Below are 20613 nucleotides of genomic sequence, written 5' to 3' on the forward strand. Positions count from 1 at the left end.
GGACAGTAGGCTACAGTATAACCTTATTCAGTTAAAATTGGCGCAGTGATATGGAACTGTAATTCGGTCAATCTGGAACTACTACATATGAGTGAGTTTTTCATGAAAAGTAATGCACACCCATGGGACATTTGTCAACCAATCAGAATGAAGCATTTATCAGCCCCGTGGCATAAATACGTTTTAAAGGTCTTCACTTCAACATTTCAATTCAGTTCTAAATGGTTGTATTTTGTTCTAACAGTTGTTTAGTGTTAAAAAACTGAAACAGGAAGTGCATCTGGACCAGTGTTGTTTGTGTCTTTCGAAAGTGTGTTTAAAAACAGTTTCAAAATATTTAAATTGACAGCTAATCAAGTCAGGCACATATCTTTAATCTGTTATTGATCTTTTCTCCTGTAGGTTCTGAAGAAAGCAGCCATCGTTCAGAAGGCAAAGACTGCTGAGCACACCCGGACAGAGCGGCAGGTTCTAGAACACATTCGCCAGTCACCTTTTCTTGTCACCCTTCATTACGCCTTTCAGACCCAAACCAAACTGCACCTTATACTAGGTAAAAGAGGGCATAATTGTGTTATTGTATGGTCACAGAGCTTTAGAAATATAAATTACAGAATAATAAATTAGGGCCATATAATTGTTAGTTTACCTAATTTTTTTTCTGTTAACATTTTTTTCTTCGTTAATTTTAAAGTTCTGTGTTTTCCATTTTTTCATTTATAATATGTACTATAGTAAACTGCAGTAAAATTCCTAAATACTATAGTGTTTGTGAACCTTACCATAGTAAATATTAAAGTATACTACTGTGTTTACTACAGTTTATTAATTTACTATCAGAACACTACATTTTGCTATAGTTAATTCTATAGTACACTACAGTATTTTTTATCTGAGTGTTCAGGTTAACCAGACTTTTATTTTGGTAGGTCAACACACAGAGGTTTTGAATTTCACAGTGTGTTTGACGATAGCTTTTCTCAAACCGTGATAAGCTGGTAAAATAAACTCTAAGAGCAACTCGGGAGATGAAGTTCATGTGTTCATGTTCTTATACAGTGAGGCAGACAAATCCCTGAGCGTCACGCGTGCAGCATGTTAAACCATGCACCTCATTCACTCGTACAGGCGCAGAAACACATATTTAAATAGCAGGATTCCGCCACATTGTCACTAAAGTTTAGCGCAGTTTACTTGACTTATTTAAACAATATAATATTTTAACAATAATAGATAAAACAAAGTAGTTTTAATAAAATATATTTTTAAACCTTTAAAGTACCTTATTTATTTATGTTACACAAGTCAAAAAGAAGAAATGTACAACAGGTCCATTTTATTTTTATTAATATGTCTTGTGTACCACAAACTGCTATGTTTACAGAATGCAGTTGTAAAAGATTTTTAATTTCAATTAAATGATTCCTGGCTAAATAAATGTTAAACAAAACAAAAAATAGGTAAAAAAACACAACACAGGCAGACATCAGTGGTTATATATAAATGTAGATAAATTGTGTTAATGAATTGTGTGGTTGAAACTATTGGTAGGGACAATTTAGTGCTCCTTTAGACACATCCCTACCCAAATCTATGCCCTTGGATAAAAGTGTCTGCTAATGTCAATAAATCCTACCTCTAGTTCTTAGGTATGTCCCTCAGGAATCCATGTTTTTTGACCCATGTTTATTTTTGCAGACTATGTGAGTGGAGGGGAGATGTTTACTCATTTATATCAGAGAGATCATTTCTCAGAAGATGAAGTGAGGATCTATGTCGGAGAAATTATCCTAGCCCTGGAGCACTTGCACAAGGTAGAAATGTTATTATTTAGATAAAACTGAGATACTGTATATCACAGTAAAGGTCATATGTCCGTTTTTTTGTGAAAGTTGCATTCTGTCTAAAAAGATACATTCTGTCTAAGCTTGAGAGAGGACAGAGACAACTAGTGGTCGATCAATGCTATTTTCATGACATATTCTGATATCTAAAGAACACAATAGGCTGACAGCCTCTACAATGTGTATACAATACTGGCCACTTTATTAGGTACCACTTTCTAGCAAAGGGTAGGTAGTGTTGTGTAAAGTTAAAGCTGTTAATTCAACACGCACATGACTCAGCACTGCTTCTGCATTATCTATTACAAAACTACCACATGTGATTCAAATCCAAAGTTTTCAGCAGTGAAACTAAGCAAACTAGGCATTTCAAAAGAAGTGACGAAAAAGAGCCAGACAGTAAATGTGAGTGTAATATTAAGTGAAGAGCAAAGATCTTACAGCACGTGCCACATATTTTATTTTATCTCTAGAAACTTCATACAACATTTTTTAACTGTGGTGCTGAATGACGTCACACTCTAATTAACAATTTCTTGACGTCATTGCGTAGTTACCAAATACACACAATAATGTTCGTTTTAGCCACCCAATATGACCCCTTGAAACGTGACTGGAGTATCTATTATGCGCCCTGTCCGCCATTCTAAACTCTATTTCAGAATCTTTCATACTTTTTTTAGACACTTTTTCATTCATGTGTTAAGCGCCACCCAGTGAAACCTTGATGTAATAATGCTTGGAAATCTATTTAGAGTGTCTTGTTTTATTAATGAATTAAAATATTGATATTTGGCGTATCGATTCTCGTATTGCACAGAGAAGGACAATGATACATTGCCATAACGAAGTATAGTCCCACCCCTACTTGGTAGCAGGGTCGACTCGTGTCACGACTCAGACTCGACAAAATCAAAAAAGACTTGCGACTTGACTTAGACCGGGACACCAATGACTCGTGACTTGACCTAGACTTGAACGCTATGACTCGGCAAATCTATATATTTTAAAACCAAACATCGAAGTTGTAATCTCGGACGGCTGTCTGCTGGAGCAGATCACACAGGTTAGCGATGCGCTTGTCATGCGCTTGTGTTTTAAACCACATAATGTTTATTTTTATATTTCAGACAGTCTGTAAATTAGACACAAGTACTAGACACAAGCAGCAATAATAAACTTTTCAACTGTTTACACTCAATTGTGTAGGAAATGATAAAGCTCACTATTCTCCATGGTCTCCCTCGCGAGTTTGTGTGTTGTAAATCCGCCCGACTTAAACTGCATTGCAGCGCATAGCCCTAATAACCTGGCATCAAATGATCATTATCCACTTAATTTTTCACTTTTTAAAAAACGCAAAATAGTACATGACATTTTTAAACATGAATATCAGAAAATCCACATTTCTGTGCATGTGTGGTAGTCCTTCATAAGCGTGAGGTGGTCAGCTGTTTCATTTGAATGGAGGAACATCATACGGAGTGGTACGGCGGCAAACTCAAAATCTGTTTTATGAAGCTGATAGAAGGTATTTTTGTGATGAATTCAACTTGTTTGCTAGCCTGCATAAATGCATTCAATGTGCACAATATCTAAGATAATTGCTCTCTCAAATTAGCTAACGGTTGATATAATGCATATAATTCATGATTGCATGCTCATTCTGTGCATTCCGAAGCATACAGAATTACATTTTTAGTTGACAGTCATAACACATTTCTTGAATACAAATTCTATATTTTGCCAGTTGCTGTCCAGTGCTCACCCATAAATCACGTGAAGCCCACATGGCATTCAAAGATATCTTGATTGATTTACAATGTTTTGCAGGGAGAGCAAACTGGTGTAAGAGTTAGACAGACTGAAGGACACAGAGTTAGAGAAAGGTAACAGATAATGAAGAAAAGAACAATTTCCTACAACTAAAACACATTGCCCAGTCATTAGTATGCCAGAAAGTATTTTCTTACTTTCTATATTACACTTAATATTCTACTTACAAAAATGATGTTCGAATATGTAACATGATAATTAATCCCAAAATAAAAATCCTGAAATTATTTATTCACCTTCATGGTGTTCAATAACATAATACATTTTTTATTTTATTGAAAAGTTAATGACTTAACATAATTGATACGATGTACTGTAATGGAAATTGCATTGTGTTTGTGACAAAAACAAATGTTAGTATAGAATATACTATTCAAGACAAAAGAACAAATAATGCAGAAATGTTAAATGAACATTCATGATTCTAATCTGCATATAGTGAATCCCGTTTTTGAGATGCTACAAGTTTTGTGACATGCTGCTTTAAAGGCGCAGTTCTTGATTTACAGCGGCCACTAGCGTTGTATTATAGATTTGCCACGAATAGCTCAGTCCAAACACGACGGTGGCCACCACAGTACAAAATAATGTCGTTCTCATGTTGAGGCAGGGAAGAGATTTTGCAGGCATTAGAAAGACTGTAGAAAGAGCGATGTCTTGTGTATTACATAAAATAAAAGGTTTGTGGATTTTAAGTTTAAAAATAAGGATAAAAGTCAGGCAGGAGCTAGGACTAGGGTTGTTCCGATAGACGATACTATCGTGTATCGACGATCCTCAAACCTATCGGCGATAGCTGATTCCCTAGACGATAGTTGGCTGTTTGCCAATATATGTTGCAAATCAATATTACAAACGCGCATTGCGCATTTCTTCATGCAAGAGAGCTTGCAATACGCGGCTTAGGCTTTTCCTCGCACCAGAGAGAGTTTATAATGTGCGGGCTTTTGAGTTTTCAGTGCACGAGAGAGCTTGTGATGCGTGCGGCTCGGGCTTTTCCTAGCGCCAGAGAGAGTTTATAATGTGCGGGCTTTGAGTTTTCAGAGCACGAGAGAGCTTGTGATGCGCGCGGCTCGGGCTTTTCCTCGCACCAGAGAGAGTTTATAATGTGCGGGCTTTGAGTTTTCAGAGCACGAGAGAGCTTGTGATGCGCGCGGCTCGGGCTCAGGAATTGCTATGCGCGTGAGGGTTTAAAACCAGCGCACGAGTTGTTCCCGTTTGGCAATCAAGTAATAACAGCGCACGCGGGCATCAATGACGCATTTGGATGAATGATATTGACTTATAGCAATAGTTTACTTTCTCTTGTGTAAAAGGTTGCGCTGGTAAATAACAATGTTGCCAGCTGCAACAGAACTAAAACTCTGATAGAATGCAATTTTGCAGTCACACATGAGCATTTTCTACACACATAAGCTACTGTTTTTGTCCACAAATCCAGCTTGTCATAGATAAATGCGTAATTGCCCCGCCCCTCAATACTATCGTGTATCGGCGATCCACAGGCTGGCGATCGAACGATCTGATTATATTGAATATCGCCCAACACCTGTGTTAATATTATAAAGACTTTACAGCAGAGACGCGTTAAGACCCGCGGTACTAAGGCTTTTAGCAGAGATACTCACAGATATCTATGGAGATACTTTCCAGCGAAGAGACGTTGGAGAGAAAGATACTAACATACCAAGATATGTTGTTGTTGTAATATTAGCTGTGTGACGGAGCAGTTTTGAGCGTCATTGTTTATCTGGAACAGCTTTAATATTGTACTCATCCAGATACTGGAGAGAGAGAACGAGAGCGCGTTAGAGCTGAAACTGAAGAGCGAGCGAGAGCGTGTTTTACTCTTTTACTCAATGATGAATAAACTTTCAGTTAATCCGCGGGTCACATGCGTTCCGCACTGGAGAGCACGATCTGTATGGATCACGGATATTCCTGTGATCCGTTTCACCACGATACCGCAGTGGAGAGGAAGAGGAAACGCGCGTTGTAGTATTGTTTGTCCGTAAACATGGCGGCGAATTCAATGTATGTAGGGCCGCTCTGTATGTAGATATAAATAGCTTATTCTAAGGTATTACAAACATAATGGTTCATTACGTAAGGTCTTTATATACCTCTGAAGAAATAGTTTTGTATATTATATTGCATTTCAGTCAATAGATCCTCCTAAAAATGCCATATTGTTCCTTTAATAAACTGGAAATAGGTTTTAGAAGATTGGTACACTGTGATAATAAAGGGATGGACATGCTTATTAACAATATTTAGGTAGGCTGTGATTCCTAAATGATGTTCAGCTGAGTATAAAACGTCTGTTATCATCTGTAAAAAACACAAATGCATATCATCACATAAATAGACTGGTTAAAGACAAAGGACATTAATGTTATTTACAAATGGATCAATTAGGGCCATACAAGTTTTAGTTTACCCATTTTTTATTGTTCTGTGTATACAATAGTAATATATTTGTCCACATAAAAATACTGTAGTATACTATAGTATTTACTAGGCCTATAGGAAACTGCAGTAAAATTACTAGATAATATTGTTTTTGAACCTTACAACAGTAAATATTAAATTATACTACAGTTTATCAATTTACAACAAGAGTACTACAATTTGCTATATCAAATACTATAGAACACTACAGTATTTTTTTATTTGAGCGTTTAGGTTCAAGAAGACGTAGAAGACGCTCCCACAATAGATGCTTGAGTTTCTGTGCGTGTAGTTCTGTGACGATAGTTTTTCTCAAACAGTGAAAACTGTTTAATGCACCTGAAATATATTCTCAGGGCAACTCTGGACATGATATTCATGTGTTTCTGTCCTCATACAGTGAGACGCATACAAATCCATGAGCGTCACACGTGTAGCACGTTAAACTCTGCAACACATTCACTCATACACGCAGAACCGGCAGATGATAGAGTTAAATAGCAGGATTCCGCGTCCGCTTCACGGAAATCATAGGGCTCTAGATATATGTGAACTCAATGCAGCCGGGAAATGATTTTCAATCGCAAAATAGACTAAAACTAAGTAAATAAGCGGTGCGCCATAGATTAACGTCACACAAACAAGGACAAAAACACTTCACACAAACAAGCCGCTCTGTCTAATGCACTTGCAAAACTGGATCGCTCGCGTGAGACCACGCAGCACGGCGAGAGTGATTCGAAAGCATACAGAGCTCTCCGCTCTCACGGTGCTAAAATGTCATACGCCAATGGGTCTGTGCAGCGCTGAATGATGTCGAACACACCTCTTGTTTTAGACGACAGACAAGATCATGATCCTCGCGATTCCGTTGAAAGGTGGATTGTGGGCGCCTTCAAGATCGATCGCGATATATGTCGCACTGTACAGCCCTGCCTAATGAAGCGGCCAGTAAATGTATACACCACTTTGGCAGATGGAAACGATGCTGGTGCAACGCTGGTCCAGAAGAACTTCCTGTTTCGGATTTTTAGCACTACAACACTAAAAACATAATACTTATAACCGAAATGATAAACAAATATGTTTAATATTTATATAAGATTAAAAATAATATTAAATGAAAAAACTGAAACTGGAAATGCTACTGGACCAGTGTTTACATCTTACAAAGTGCAGGTTTCCTTACTGCCGTTTAATCATCCTATTTAGAAATAATTAAAAATGTTTAATAAAATGATGGAAACAGCAACAACAGAGTACAGCTGCTCTGAATGACTGTAGTATGGCATCAATCATATTTTCTTATACAAAGGTATACATACAGTGCCATTTTACATGTTGGTCAGACAGCTCCTTCAAATCTGCTGGAGGTTATTGCCTACAAAAGTCATGTTGGCACACAAAACTAATCAGCCAAACAGGAGAATTGATCTTAATTTATTTTAAGAGAAAATACACTGAGCCAAACATTATAATTCACAGTTGAAGCAAATATTGTTGATCATCTCCTAACACAGCAGCATATTAAGCTCTGGGTAGATGCAGGGAAAATGGCCAGGTAGAAAGATACGGGCAACTTTGACAGTGGCCAAATTGTTACGGCAAGTTGACTGGCTCACAGTGTCTTTGAAAAGGAAAGGCTTTTGAATTGCTTTCACTTAGCAGTGGTGAGAATGAGGAGGTATAAGCCACAAACTGGCAACAGGGTGTTTGGCGACTAAAGCCCCAAATATACTTGACTGTCCATGTCCGTCTCGCATCCGTGTCCGTCTCTTCAGGGGTCTTACAGAGGCCATGCCTTGGCAGGTTGGTGCTGTTTTGGCAGCACAGGATGGACCAACAGTATAGGTATCATAATGTTTTGGCTTATCCGTGTATATCTACCTTGCCAGTATATCGGTCGACCACTAGAGGCAGCTATAAGTAAAGTGTAAACTTTTTACATTTATAAAACATTAACTTTTGCTGATGAAAAAAATATAGTCTTTATTTCTAAGAAGGGTAAGTATTATTCAATCAAACTGAGCTCAAAAACGTATGATACTCATACTTTATTATGTTAGATTTCATTTATATGCATAGTGTTTAGTTCAATGAGGTCTGAACATATATTAACATGTGATTTTGTGTTTTAGCTTGGCATTGTGTATCGGGACATTAAACTGGAAAACATTTTATTGGACAGTGATGGTCATGTGGTCCTGACAGACTTTGGGCTGAGTAAGGAGTTTCTGGAAGAGGAGGTGAGAAAATATAAACTATATTTTTAACCGCTTATGTTTTTGACAAAGCTGCCACCCTCAGCATACCGTCACATATTTGGGATTTGAGAACAAAAGGTGATGTCACAAGGTGATGTCACAAGCTGCTGATCATAATGGCAGGGCTCTCAAGTCTCACACGTTCATTCACCGTAAGACACACGCATTTCAGCCTGTTCACACGCTCACACGCCACACCTTGTATTTTTCACTCTGAGAAATAAGGAATAAGTCATCCTGCTTTATACAGTTAGGCAAATGAAATGTGAAGCATTACGTCCGTTCACGGTGCATAAAAGATTTTTTTCTGTGTTTTATTCACAGCGCTGAGCATCACAACCAATCATAGACAGTGCATGAACATAATGACGTTATGTGATCAGAATTTTATATGAGTCACCGACGTAGAGGAGTTATGTTGTGGCTCGCTCGCAAAGAGCAGATACGATCAGACTCATTTATTATAACGGGACTTTCATGCAGTCCGTGTTATCCTTTATAACGAGATTATAACTGAAGTTTTTCGCTCGCTTTCTGTTTATTCCCAATTTAAATAAACGTTTCTTTTTTATGCTGTTAAGAGACAATGTGAAGATTTACTAATGCAAAAACTGCAATAATAATCACTCATAAACAGTTTGTCTTGCTAACCAATAAGAATATGACATGCAAATTTTTTTATATATAATTATAATGATTACAATACCAAAAGCAACTATGTTTTTTATATTTCAATCTTGCAGTGCCGTTTTTTGTATTTATGACATGTGATCACATGCTCATCTGACATCAAAAGACAAAGACATCAGCCTTAAAGAGAAAGTTCACCCAAAAATGAAAATTCTGTCGTCATTTACTCACCCTCAGATTATTCCAAACTTGTATAAATGTCTTTGTTCTGCTAAACGCCAAGGACAATTTTTGGAAGAATGTCAGTAAAATAAATAATCAGTAGGGTCAATGGGGATGAGTTTGTCCCTTTAAACTTTGTTTTTTTATCATATATGTACAAACCCGATTCCAAAAAAGTTGGGACACTGTACAAATTGTGAATAAAAACAGAATGCAATGATGTGGAAGTTTCAAATTTCAATATTTTATTCAGAATACAACAGATGACATATCAAATGTTTAAACTGAGAGAATGTATCATTTTAAGGGAAAAATAAGTTGATTTTAAATTTCATGGCATCAACACATCTCAAAAAAGTTGGGACAAGGCCATGTTTACCACTGTGTGGCATCCCCTCTTCTTTTTATAACAGTCTGCAAACGTCTGGGGACTGAGGAGACAAGTTGCTCAAGTTTAGGAATAGGAATGTTGTCCCATTCTTGTCTAATACAGGCTTCTAGTTGCTCGACTGTCTTAGGTCTTCTTTGTCGCATCTTCCTCTTTATGATGCGCCAAATGTTTTCTATGGGTGAAAGATCTGGACTGCAGGCTGGCCATTTCAGTACCCGGATCCTTCTTCTACGCAGCCATGATGTTGTAATTGATGCAGTATGTGGTCTGGCATTGTCATGTTGGAAAATGCAAGGTCTTCCCTGAAAGAGACGACGTCTGGATGGGAGCATATGTTGTTCTAGAACTTGGATATACCTTTCAGCATTGATGGTGCCTTTCCAGATGTGTAAGCTGCCCATGCCACACGCACTCATGCAACCCCATACCATCAGAGATGCAGGCTTCTGAACTGAGCGCTGATAACAACTTGGGTTGTCCTTGTCCTCTTTAGTCCGGATGACATGGCGTCCCAGTTTTCCAAAAAGAACTTCAAATTTTGATTCGTCTGACCACAGAACAGTTTTCCACTTTGCCACAGTCCATTTTAAATGAGCCTTGGCCCAGAGAAAACGCCTGCGCTTCTGGATCATGTTTAGATATGTCTTCTTTTTTGACCTATAGAGTTTTAGCCGGCAACGGCGAATGGCACGGTGGATTGTGTTCACCGACAATGTTTTCAGGAAGTATTCCTGAGCCCATGTTGTGATTTCCATTACAGTAGCATTCCTGTATGTGATGCAGTGCCGTCTAAGGGCCCGAAGATCAAGGGCATCCAGTATGGTTTTCCGGCCTTGACCCTTACGCACAGAGATTGTTCCAGATTCTCTGAATCTTTGGATGATATTATGCACTGTAGATGATGATAACTTCAAACTCTTTGCAATTTTTCTCTGAGAAACTCCTTTCTGATATTGCTCCAATATTTTTCGCCGCAGCATTGGGGGAATTGGTGATCCTCTGCCCATCTTGACTTCTGAGAGACACTGCCACTCTGAGAGGCTCTTTTTATACCCAATCATGTTGCCAATTGACCTAATAAGTTGCAAATTGGTCCTCCAGCTGTTCCTTATATGTACATTTAACTTTTCCGGCCTCTTATTGCTACCTGTCCCAACTTTTTTGGAATGTGTAGCTCTCATGAAATCCAAAATGAGACAATATTTGGCATGACATTTCAAAATGTCTCACTTTCAACATTTGATATGTTATCTATATTCTATTGTGAATAAAATATAAGTTTATGAGATTCGTAAATTATTGCATTCCTTTTTTATTCACAATTTGTACAGTGTCCCAACTTTTTTGGAATCGGGTTTGTATAATGTATAACTTACACTTTAAATTACAATTACATTAATCTTACATTATGTAATATTGTTGTGAATATGGCACATTTGAGCAGCATTAAACAGTAATAAACCATGTCATGCTGCTGTAATTTAAAGATGGCTTTTGGTGATGTTGATAACATTTTACTGTCTGTAGTTTGTCATTATTCTTATTGGTTGAAATAACTGGTTAAATATAAGTATTTGAAGACAATGCATATAAATGACAATGCACATTTAATGCTTAACCTTAGCTTTGGCTACCTAAAACAAATAAAATTAATAGAGAAATGTATTTTCTTATTCTAAATTCTCCTGTATTAATGTTCTTTTCAGCTATGCTAAGACTACATCTCTTAAAGCAGAGCACTCTGGTTAACATTTCAGTAATGTTTTACACACACAGCTTGACGTAAGTTCTGCAACCCTGCTGTATGTGTACAGCATGTACATTGAGCACTGCTTGTTTGGGGCCCAATTTCTTTTATTTTCAATAAATTATTTTAAAATATATACATATTTACGTAATAAATATATAAGTATTTATTTTATTTGGATTCATTTGTCTATTTTTTTTTCAGATTTACCAATTGGTATAATTGTTATTTGTGTTGGACTGCTAAAAAAATTCTTGAGAGAATTGGGTGGGGCTGAGGGGCCGCTGCTGAAACTTTAAGTGGCTCCTCTCCTAACAGATGTGATCTCACTCCAAACTTTTGATAAAACTTGAGAGCTCTGTAATAGGAACATATTAATCAATAGCTGGTGATTGGTGACAACGTTATACTCTGTTATGTCAACTGCAAAGTGACTGCTTATCATTTTTATTCTAAGGTTTGCACCCTGAATTAGAGCTGTAATCGGGCCTTAAAAGTTAGGCCCGACAGTGCCCGAGCCCGACAGAATTCGGCCCGAGCCCGACAAGTACATTTTGATTGACAGCTTTTTAAAAGCCCGAACCCGTTTACAGCCCGACATTAGGCTATTCAAATGTGCGCACGCACACAGCTTTTTGTCAAGAATGAGTCATTTATACATGTTTTAACATAATTTATTAATGACTAACGTAGGCTATAGGCCACTTGGATGTTGGAACAAAGAAATAAATAAGTCCTCTGTAACATCGTAACATCTCACATATCCCACTGGCTCATTATTCTCATTATGCACATGGTCAAAACTTTTCCACACCTCAGACTTTGCTTTAGTTGCTGGTGCAACCAAAACGTAATCGCCAGAGGCAAGCCTCCGTTTCACCTCCTAAGCCAACCCGTTCTCACTCCCGACTCGTCACATATTTACGCTCGGTCAGCGCCCCACGGCGTCACATTTGAACGCGCAGAGTACCCCTTTGGCGTTGTTTTTCGACGAACAGGGAACTGCGTTGCTGTTTTCTAAATGCTCCAGACCGAGATGCGTGCAATTCTTAGCATTTCATAATTATTTATGGTTTTAATATTTTGTAGCACCTAACCCCAACCTCACCCTAAACCTAACCCTAACCACTTCTCAGCCATATAAAACACAACACGCGAATAAAAGTACAGTCACAGGTATTTATTACACAAACTGACCAAAAGCATTACAAAATAAAACAAACAACTTGTTTCGCATACCTTTTTGCACCAAAGCCTTACGATAACATTACAATGGAGATGCCGTGCGTGTCCGTGAATACATGAACTCGGCTGAGGCTCCCATTCAAAAGATAAACCGGAACAGCTAGATGCAGTCGGTTGCGGGAGCCAATACCGTTTCACGTTCAAAGCCAACGAAATGACGCGATCGGACACGAGACACGGGAAAGCCAATGGCATCGAAGCTGACGTAACTTCCTCTGGCGGCAAATTTTGAACGTCGTTCTTCACTGGATTTGAGATTTACGGCGGACGGTGATCGCTTTCGCATCTGTTCCTCATACAAATCGATCGTTTCGCGTTGGTACCCTTGGAATATCTGTATTTTTGAACGACATTGTGACTGCTTGTATTATGTGTTTTATATTACGATAAATAAACTGTTTTAAACATTCAATAAACATTACTTGCTCAAACTGTCTGAATAGTGTCATGTAAATGCAATTATCCTGGCCATTAAACTTAAATTAAACCCCGAAACATCATCATTGCAAATTATATCTAATATACATTTTCATAATGACGTGAAATTCGCGTGCCCTTCACGTCGAAAAACGACGTCAAAGGAGTACCTTGCGTGTTCAAAAGTGACGCCGAAGGGCGCTGACCGAGCATAAATATGTGACGAGTCGGGAGTGAGAATGTGTTGCAACCCTCAGCATCCATTTTTGCATCTTTGTCGCTAATCGGAACGCATCACATGACCGCGCAAGCCCGAGCCCGTGTAAAATGATAGAAATTAAGCCCGAACCCGACCGCACCCGTCGGGTCACGTCGGGTCCGTCGGGTTCGGGCAAAGATCTTCAGCTCTACCCTGAATAGTAGGGCTGCCCCCGAATAGATATTTTTGTAGTCGTTTATTTAGGTCATTAGTCGACTATTCGCACGTTTATGATATTAATTTAAATATTAATACACTGTGACGAGGGAGGCGTGACGAGAGCCGTGGGAGGAAGAAGCGAGGCCGGGACGCGATTGATAATGAGTGTCAGCTGGGCGTCATTCTGGCCTCGTATCTCTCACGGAGGAGCGGAAGCATAAAAGGACAAACGGCAGGAGAATACGGCGAGAGAGGACCGGGCCCGGAAGTGTTAAGTTTTGTTTATGTTCGTGTGGTCGGCAGTCGTCCGTGAGGGGCTGCCAGCCTGTTTTAATGCTGTTTATTGTTTATTTGTTTTTGATTAAATATGTTTGAATGTTCGCCGGTTCCCGCCTCCTTCCTTTCCGTTTTATTGAGTTTTGCTACATTGGTGCCGAAACCCGGGAGGAAGGAGGGACATGCTGTCGAAGAGCCCTCGCCCCAAGGGGTCTCGCGGTGCTGCGGAGTCGGTGGTGCTGGAGCGTGTGCCCGGATGGGACGAAGAGCTTGCTGCCGTGTGCCTGGGTCGAGGTGGGGTGGCTGCCATCCGAAAGGGAGCGGAGAGGTTAGCCGTCTGCCCGCAGTTGAAGGAGCCACCGCCGGCCGCCAGGACACTAGGGCCTCGCTGCCACGCCCCTGGGTCGAGGTGGGATGGTCCGGGAGGGAGCGGAGGAGTCAGCCCCGCTTGCCGTGGGTCGGAGCCTGCTGCCGTCCGCCGGAAAGGGGAGGAGCAGGAAGCGGGGGACTCGCTACTAGCTGCCCTCAGCCGGAAGAGCCATCGCCGGCCGCCAGGGGGTGGAGGAGGCGCGAGCTGTCCACCGAGCGTCCAGTACCACCGCATGGCACCGCGAGGAAGAGCCTCTCGGCTGGCTGAGGACTGAGCGGCAGCGTGTAGGGGAACCGGACCAAATTTTATTTTTTTTCTGTTTCCTCTCTCCCCTCTCTCGCCCCTGTAGTTCCTGGTGCTTCCGTCTCCGTTCTCTCGTCTCTCCATACCCCCAGGCGCTGGGGCCATTGAGACTGGCCCCCGGGGGGAGTAAGCACAGTCTCGTGGGTGACCCCCGGCCTGTGAGGGGCGATGGGGGTATGTGACGAGGGAGGCGTGACGAGAGCCATGGGAGGATGAAGCGAGGCCGGGACGCGATTGATAATGAGTGTCAGCTGGGCATCATTCTGGCCTCGTATCTCTCACGGAGGAGCGGAAGCATAAAAGGACAAATGGCAGGAGAATACGGCGAGAGAGGACCGGGCCCGGAAGTGTTAAGTTTTGTTTATGTTCGTATAGCCGGCAGTCGTCCGTGAGGGGCTGCCGGCCTGTTTTAATGCTGTTTATTGTTTATTTGTTTTTGATTAAATATGTTTGAATGTTAGCCGGTTCCCGCCTCCTTCCTTCCATTTTATTGAGCTTTGCTACATACACATTGGGGAATGGGGACATCAGATTATGGTTTAAGATTCATGGATGACAAAGATGTAACATTGTTTCATGTAACATTGCTAACATTGTTCTATATTACAGAGATATACAAAACCATTATAATGAGTCTTTAAAATGTACATTGCTCATGCATAATGCAATCTGCTGTGACACCGCCACAAGTTATGATTATATGTCTCAATAAAAATAGAAAAAAATAAAGTAAATATAAATTTTACGCAAACAAACCAAAACAACAAAGTAAAAGTTTCATGCAAGAATAAAAAGGCCTATGAATACATAAAGAAACCTTTTGTCTCAGTATAATATTTCACTATACAACTAATGAAAATTGAAAAACTAATAATAAATATAAATTTTACGCAAACAAACCAAAACAACAAACTAAAAGTTTCGTGCAAGAATAAAAAGGCCTATGAACCAGTGTTAATTTAGTTTTAGTCATAGTCTTTTGACGAAAATGCAATTTAGTTTTAGTCACATTTTAGTCAACCCCATCATTGTAGTTTTAGTCTAGTTTTAGTCTACGAAATATGAAAAACATTTTAGTTGAATAAATATACATTATATTTAGTCTACTAAAATCTAAATCAGAGGGGGGAAAACTTTTTAGACCAGAGGGCCACATCAAGTTTTGCAAACCAAGTGAAGGGCTGCATGCTACAACTTTGTTAATAGAACATTTATTTAAACTGGAGGTATGCATGGAAAATATATTACCTGACAGAAAAATGTGTCATATTAACACATTAAACAACAATTCTTATTTAATATCTATTATTGAGTCATATTTACAACAGATATAATCTCACTGCACTTCTATTACTATGTACATATCAGTCATCATAAAACTATGTCTGATAAAAACTCAGGAAAACCTTAGTAATTGCCTTTCCAAGGCGTGGTTATGACAGTGTTAATGTGAGCAATGAGCCTGGTCCCCTCTCCTTGCAAGGGTGTCAAAGTCTGGAGTGATCTTTGATGTAGAGATCCTCAGGATAGCTGACAAGTGGCTGTTTGTTAGGTTTCATCTGCGGTGGGCTTTGTTGTAGTTCATGATTGAGTAGGTTTGTTCACACATATGTGGATCCAAATAAAACAAGCATTCTTTGGGCATGTTTCTTAATGTTTGGAAATTTGTTTTCATCCAGTGAAGCATAAAACTGGATAACTGGTGTTGTCTGAAACTTCTCCTTCAAAGTAATGTCACACTGGATGTCAATGAGTTCCAGTTGTGTGTCTGGTGGTGCATTCTCACTGTCAAAAGATAGGGGGCATGAGACAAGTTCAAGCTCAGTCTCAATTTTTGCAAAGTCTGTGAAGCGACGGGAAAATTCTGCATGCAAGTCGCTCAAAGTGCTGCTGTACCTCTCAATGTGAGACTATGTTATTGGTGAACTTAGTCCGCCCAGTGTTGGAAAATGAGCAAAATCTCGGCTGGATATATGTCTGGAGAACAATACAAGTTTGGCTTTGAACGCTTTCACGTTGCTGTACAGTTCGTGTGCAAAAACGTCCTTTCCCTGAAGTTTCAAATTGAGATCGTTCAGATGCCTCAGTGTGTCGATACCGAACGCGAGGTCTGTCAGCCAGTTTGTGTCTTGTAATTCGTTAAAGTCGTCAGTTTTACCAACTGTATTGAGGAACGTTGCTATCTCACCTTTTAGTTCCCAGACACGGTGAAACACTTTGCCGAGACTTAGCCAGCGCACATTTGAGTGGTATAAGAGGTCATGGTGCTCTGCCTCCGTTTCGTTAAGTAGCTGAATGAACTGCCGATGGTTAAGCGCTCTTGCCCGTATAAAGTTGACAAGCTTCACAACCACTTTGACAACATTTTCTAGCTTCAACACAATTTTACACAACGCTTCTTGATGTATAATGCTGTGAAGAAATATTAGTTCTTCTGAGTTCAGGCATTCGTCTTTTACTTTGTCTTGTAACCTTTTTAGCAGTCCAGTGTTTTTACCGGTTAGGTTTGGAGATCCATCCGTTGTGACACTTGTCAGCTTTCCCCACGGCAGGTTATTTTTCCCCAGGCAGACGGACACACTGTCATATAAATCAACGCCCCTGGTCGTTCCCATCATTGATTCCATCCCAAGAAGTTCCTCTGTTATTTCGAAATTTTCGTTTATTCCTCTGACAAAAATCAAAAGTTGAGCAGTGCCTGCGATGTCAGTACTTTCATCCAGTGCGATAGAAAAAAGACTGAAGCCGTCCGCTTTCTTTTTTAGTTCGGACAGCAGCTCGTCATCAATAACTTCAACGCGCCTGGTGATTGTTCTCCGCGATAAGCTAATTTTCTCAAACTGACTTTTAGAACCAGAACAAAGTATGTCAGCAGTCTCCACCATACAGTTTTTCACAAATTCCCCATCCGAAAAAGGCTTGCTATGCTTTGCAATTTTATGTGCCACTACATAACTAGCTTTCGTCACAGATTCTTGAATTGTGCACTGTTTCGTAAATGTATTTTGCTGGGCTTTTAAGTTTGTGGCAAGTTTTAAAGCCTTGTTTGCCTTTTCTGCAGATGACAGGTTCACAGCATAATTTGAATGCTTGCTTGAAAAATGACGACTGAGGTTGTAGTCTTTAAAAACGGCAATACTTTCATGGCATATTAGACATACCGCCTTTTGTCCGATACTGGTGAAGAAGTATTTTGTTGTCCATTCTTCGTTGAACACACGACATTCAGAGTCCACTTTTCTTTTTTTCACCACACTCATTTTCACTTATTAACGTCCGAATTATTACCAATGCATTCTAATTCTATGTTAGGCCCTAACTGTACTGCGTGCGTTTATACTGCCACCTATTGGCGTTCGCATGTATTGCATCAAATTAGTAATTCAGAACCAAAACATTACTCAAATGCAGTATTTAAAAAAAAACTCCCTCGTGGCTCGCGGGCCGGATGAAAGTTTTTAGCAGCCCGTAGTTTGCCCCCCTCTGATCTAAATGGTTTAAATCATTTACTTGGTGTAATTAAATGTTCCATACAAAAATTCAACTGTTTTGACATAATTTACTTCACCTTAGAATGAAATTAAACCAGGTCATTACCTTTATTTTTCAGAAAAGTTCAGTAACTAAATTTGCGTTGTTGGAACACAGAATATTAGACCATGAATGACATGTTCCAGTTCATTCAATCCCATTTGACACAATTGACTCGTTAAGTAGGGCGTATAACATTGGGCAGTCGTGGCCTAATGGTTAGAGAGTCGGACTGGTCGATTCCCAGGGGTAACGACTGAGGTGCCCTTGAGCAAGGCACCTTACCCGTACTTGCTGCAGTGATAGCTGCCCACTGCTCCGGTGTACGTGTGTTCACCACTTGCTGTGCGTGTGTTCACTACTCTCTGGATGGGTTAAAAGCAGAGGTCACATTTCGGGTATGGGTCACCATATCTGACTAATAGGTCACTTTCATTCAGTTCATTCAACCAATGAAACGCTCTGACAGGGCTCACACTCAAAGGCTATTGGCTCATGGCATGCCTCTTTGAAGAAAGAGCTGCACTGTCTTTGCTTGAGACAGCAATGAATGAGAAATAGCTTTCAAAAAGACATATTATGTAAATTGTATTACATTTCTTTAATCATGCAAACATGATGTTACATAATTGGTTCGAATGTACAGTTTGACTCACTTCGTCACTTATATAATCAGTAGAGGACAGCGCTGGTTTCTTTTGGCTGACTTTATGTTGCATTTCACGTTATGCAGCAGCTCGTGTTAAGTTAACATAGGCATATAAAAACCTTTGCGCTGCCTTCGTAATGTGTTCCGGGGTAACTCGCCTGCAGTCGCGCTTCAAGTTTGCAGCGTTTTACCGGCGATCGTGAAGGAAAATAAGACGCTTTGTAAACCGCGTGGAGACACAGAATATGTCTGTGCTTGCCCTTCTCCCAGAGACTTCTCTCTACCGTTTATATGAGATAAGCACATGCACGCAAACTGATGTCCGCCAGGTGGGACAAGAATATTTTCGTCTCGTTTTTATTAGTTGATGAAAATGTCAGTATATTTTTATTACAGTTTTCGTTATCATGCATTCATTTTTATTTAGTTATCGTCTCGTTTTCATCAGTGAAAACATGTCGTTAACGAATACTTTTCATTGTAGTTTTCGTTAACGAAATTAACACTGCTATGAACACATAAAGAAACCTTTTTTTCTCTGGATTAGATTACAAAAATAGCCTATAATGTGAAAAACAAGTATTCTCTTCAAAAACTAAATTGAAGCAATATTTTTAAACGTAGAATAGGGGTGGGACAATATATCGACATGGCGATGTATTGTCATCCTTCTCCGTGCGATACGACCCAAACATCGATATTTTAAATAATTAACAATAGATTTCCAAGCGTTATTTTATCATGGATCCACTGGGTGGTGCTTAACACATGAATGAGGGAAACCTGAACAAATCAGTCCCCACAGGATTTTGTGGAGATTTTTTGTGATTTCTGTGGCCAAAAATGCATAATTTTGCAGCGGCTTTATTCAAATTTTGCGATAAAAATTGCGGAGGGTTTTTTACAGAAAAAGTTAAACAGCTAATGCTAACGCCTTCAGCGGAACGAAGGAAAGGAGACCAAAGGCTAGTTTTTTTTAATAGATTGCACTGGATGTTGTTAGCAGTGTTACAGACCCTTCTGTCTCCTATAGTTCTTCTATAGTATCTCTGCTTGACTTTTGGAGCAGGTTTTGACAGAATGCGCTATGTGATGACGTCACATGGTGCGTCTTCAGACAAATTATGCGGAAAATCAGTGACAATCTATAAATTTTTTAAGTTGCCGCACATTTTGTGGAGTTTGTTTGATTATGCGTTAAATTCTGTGATCACAAAATCGCTAAATCCTGCAGGGACTGACAAACGTTAATTAGTACAAGAAAGAGTTTAGGATGAAATAATAGATGCTCCGTGCATATATGAAAATGAACGTTAATGTGCTTAGGAAAGTTGATGCACTGAGATGTTTTCAGGTTTCTTTTATTTAAGCTGGTTAACACTGAGATGATCCCAGGTTTAAATAACCTGGTTATATGTACCTGGTTTACACAATTTATTTGAGTTAAATTTGTCAGTTCACAAAGATAAGCTGTTAATTTAAGCATAAAATGTTTACTTTACTTGAAATGTCACTCATATGTTATTAATTCACCTACTGAAAAAATAACATGTATCGTTATAATAGCAATATATCGATTATCGCAAATCGTATTCCACAGAAACTCCAGTATTGTGATATTATCGGTATCGTGAGCCATGTACCGAGTATCAAATCCTATCGTGAGGTACCCTGTGATTCCCACCCCTAACGTAGAATAGAAGATAAATGGTAAAAAATAGAGCAATCTGAACCACTTAAAAGAAAAAAAATCAGTGGAAATAATCAAGCCGACGCCCCTAACACCGAAAGAAAACTCAAAGGTCAGAACGCAAAAAATAGGAATAAATAAATATATTCAATACATTATATAAATGCATAAATAAAACATAAAGTATTAACTAAACATTCCAACAATATATAACAACTATATTGATAGCTGCAAGCAGCGATATGGGGCCAAGCCCCAGAGTCATGGTAACAGAGCAAAAACAGACATGTTGAGAAGAACAGGTAAGAACAAAACATAGGGATTGCACA

General features: G+C 39.4%; 1 protein-coding gene across 1 annotated transcript in view; it reads left to right on the forward strand.

The window, feature by feature from the left end:
- The first annotated feature begins 403 nt into the window (after positions 1 to 403).
- LOC130565153 (ribosomal protein S6 kinase alpha-4-like) overlaps positions 404 to 20613 on the forward strand; it is a 37334-nt gene continuing 17124 nt past the window's right edge. Inside the window, exons 1-3 of the mRNA XM_057351737.1 lie at positions 404 to 553; positions 1699 to 1814; positions 8270 to 8377. Of these exons, the coding sequence (XP_057207720.1) occupies positions 1719 to 1814; positions 8270 to 8377 (204 nt within the window). The 5' untranslated portion in view covers positions 404 to 553; positions 1699 to 1718. The remainder of the gene's footprint in view (positions 554 to 1698; positions 1815 to 8269; positions 8378 to 20613) is intronic.

Source organism: Triplophysa rosa, linkage group LG2, assembly GCF_024868665.1.
Source record: "Triplophysa rosa linkage group LG2, Trosa_1v2, whole genome shotgun sequence".
In the NCBI taxonomy this organism is placed as follows: domain Eukaryota; kingdom Metazoa; phylum Chordata; class Actinopteri; order Cypriniformes; family Nemacheilidae; genus Triplophysa; species Triplophysa rosa.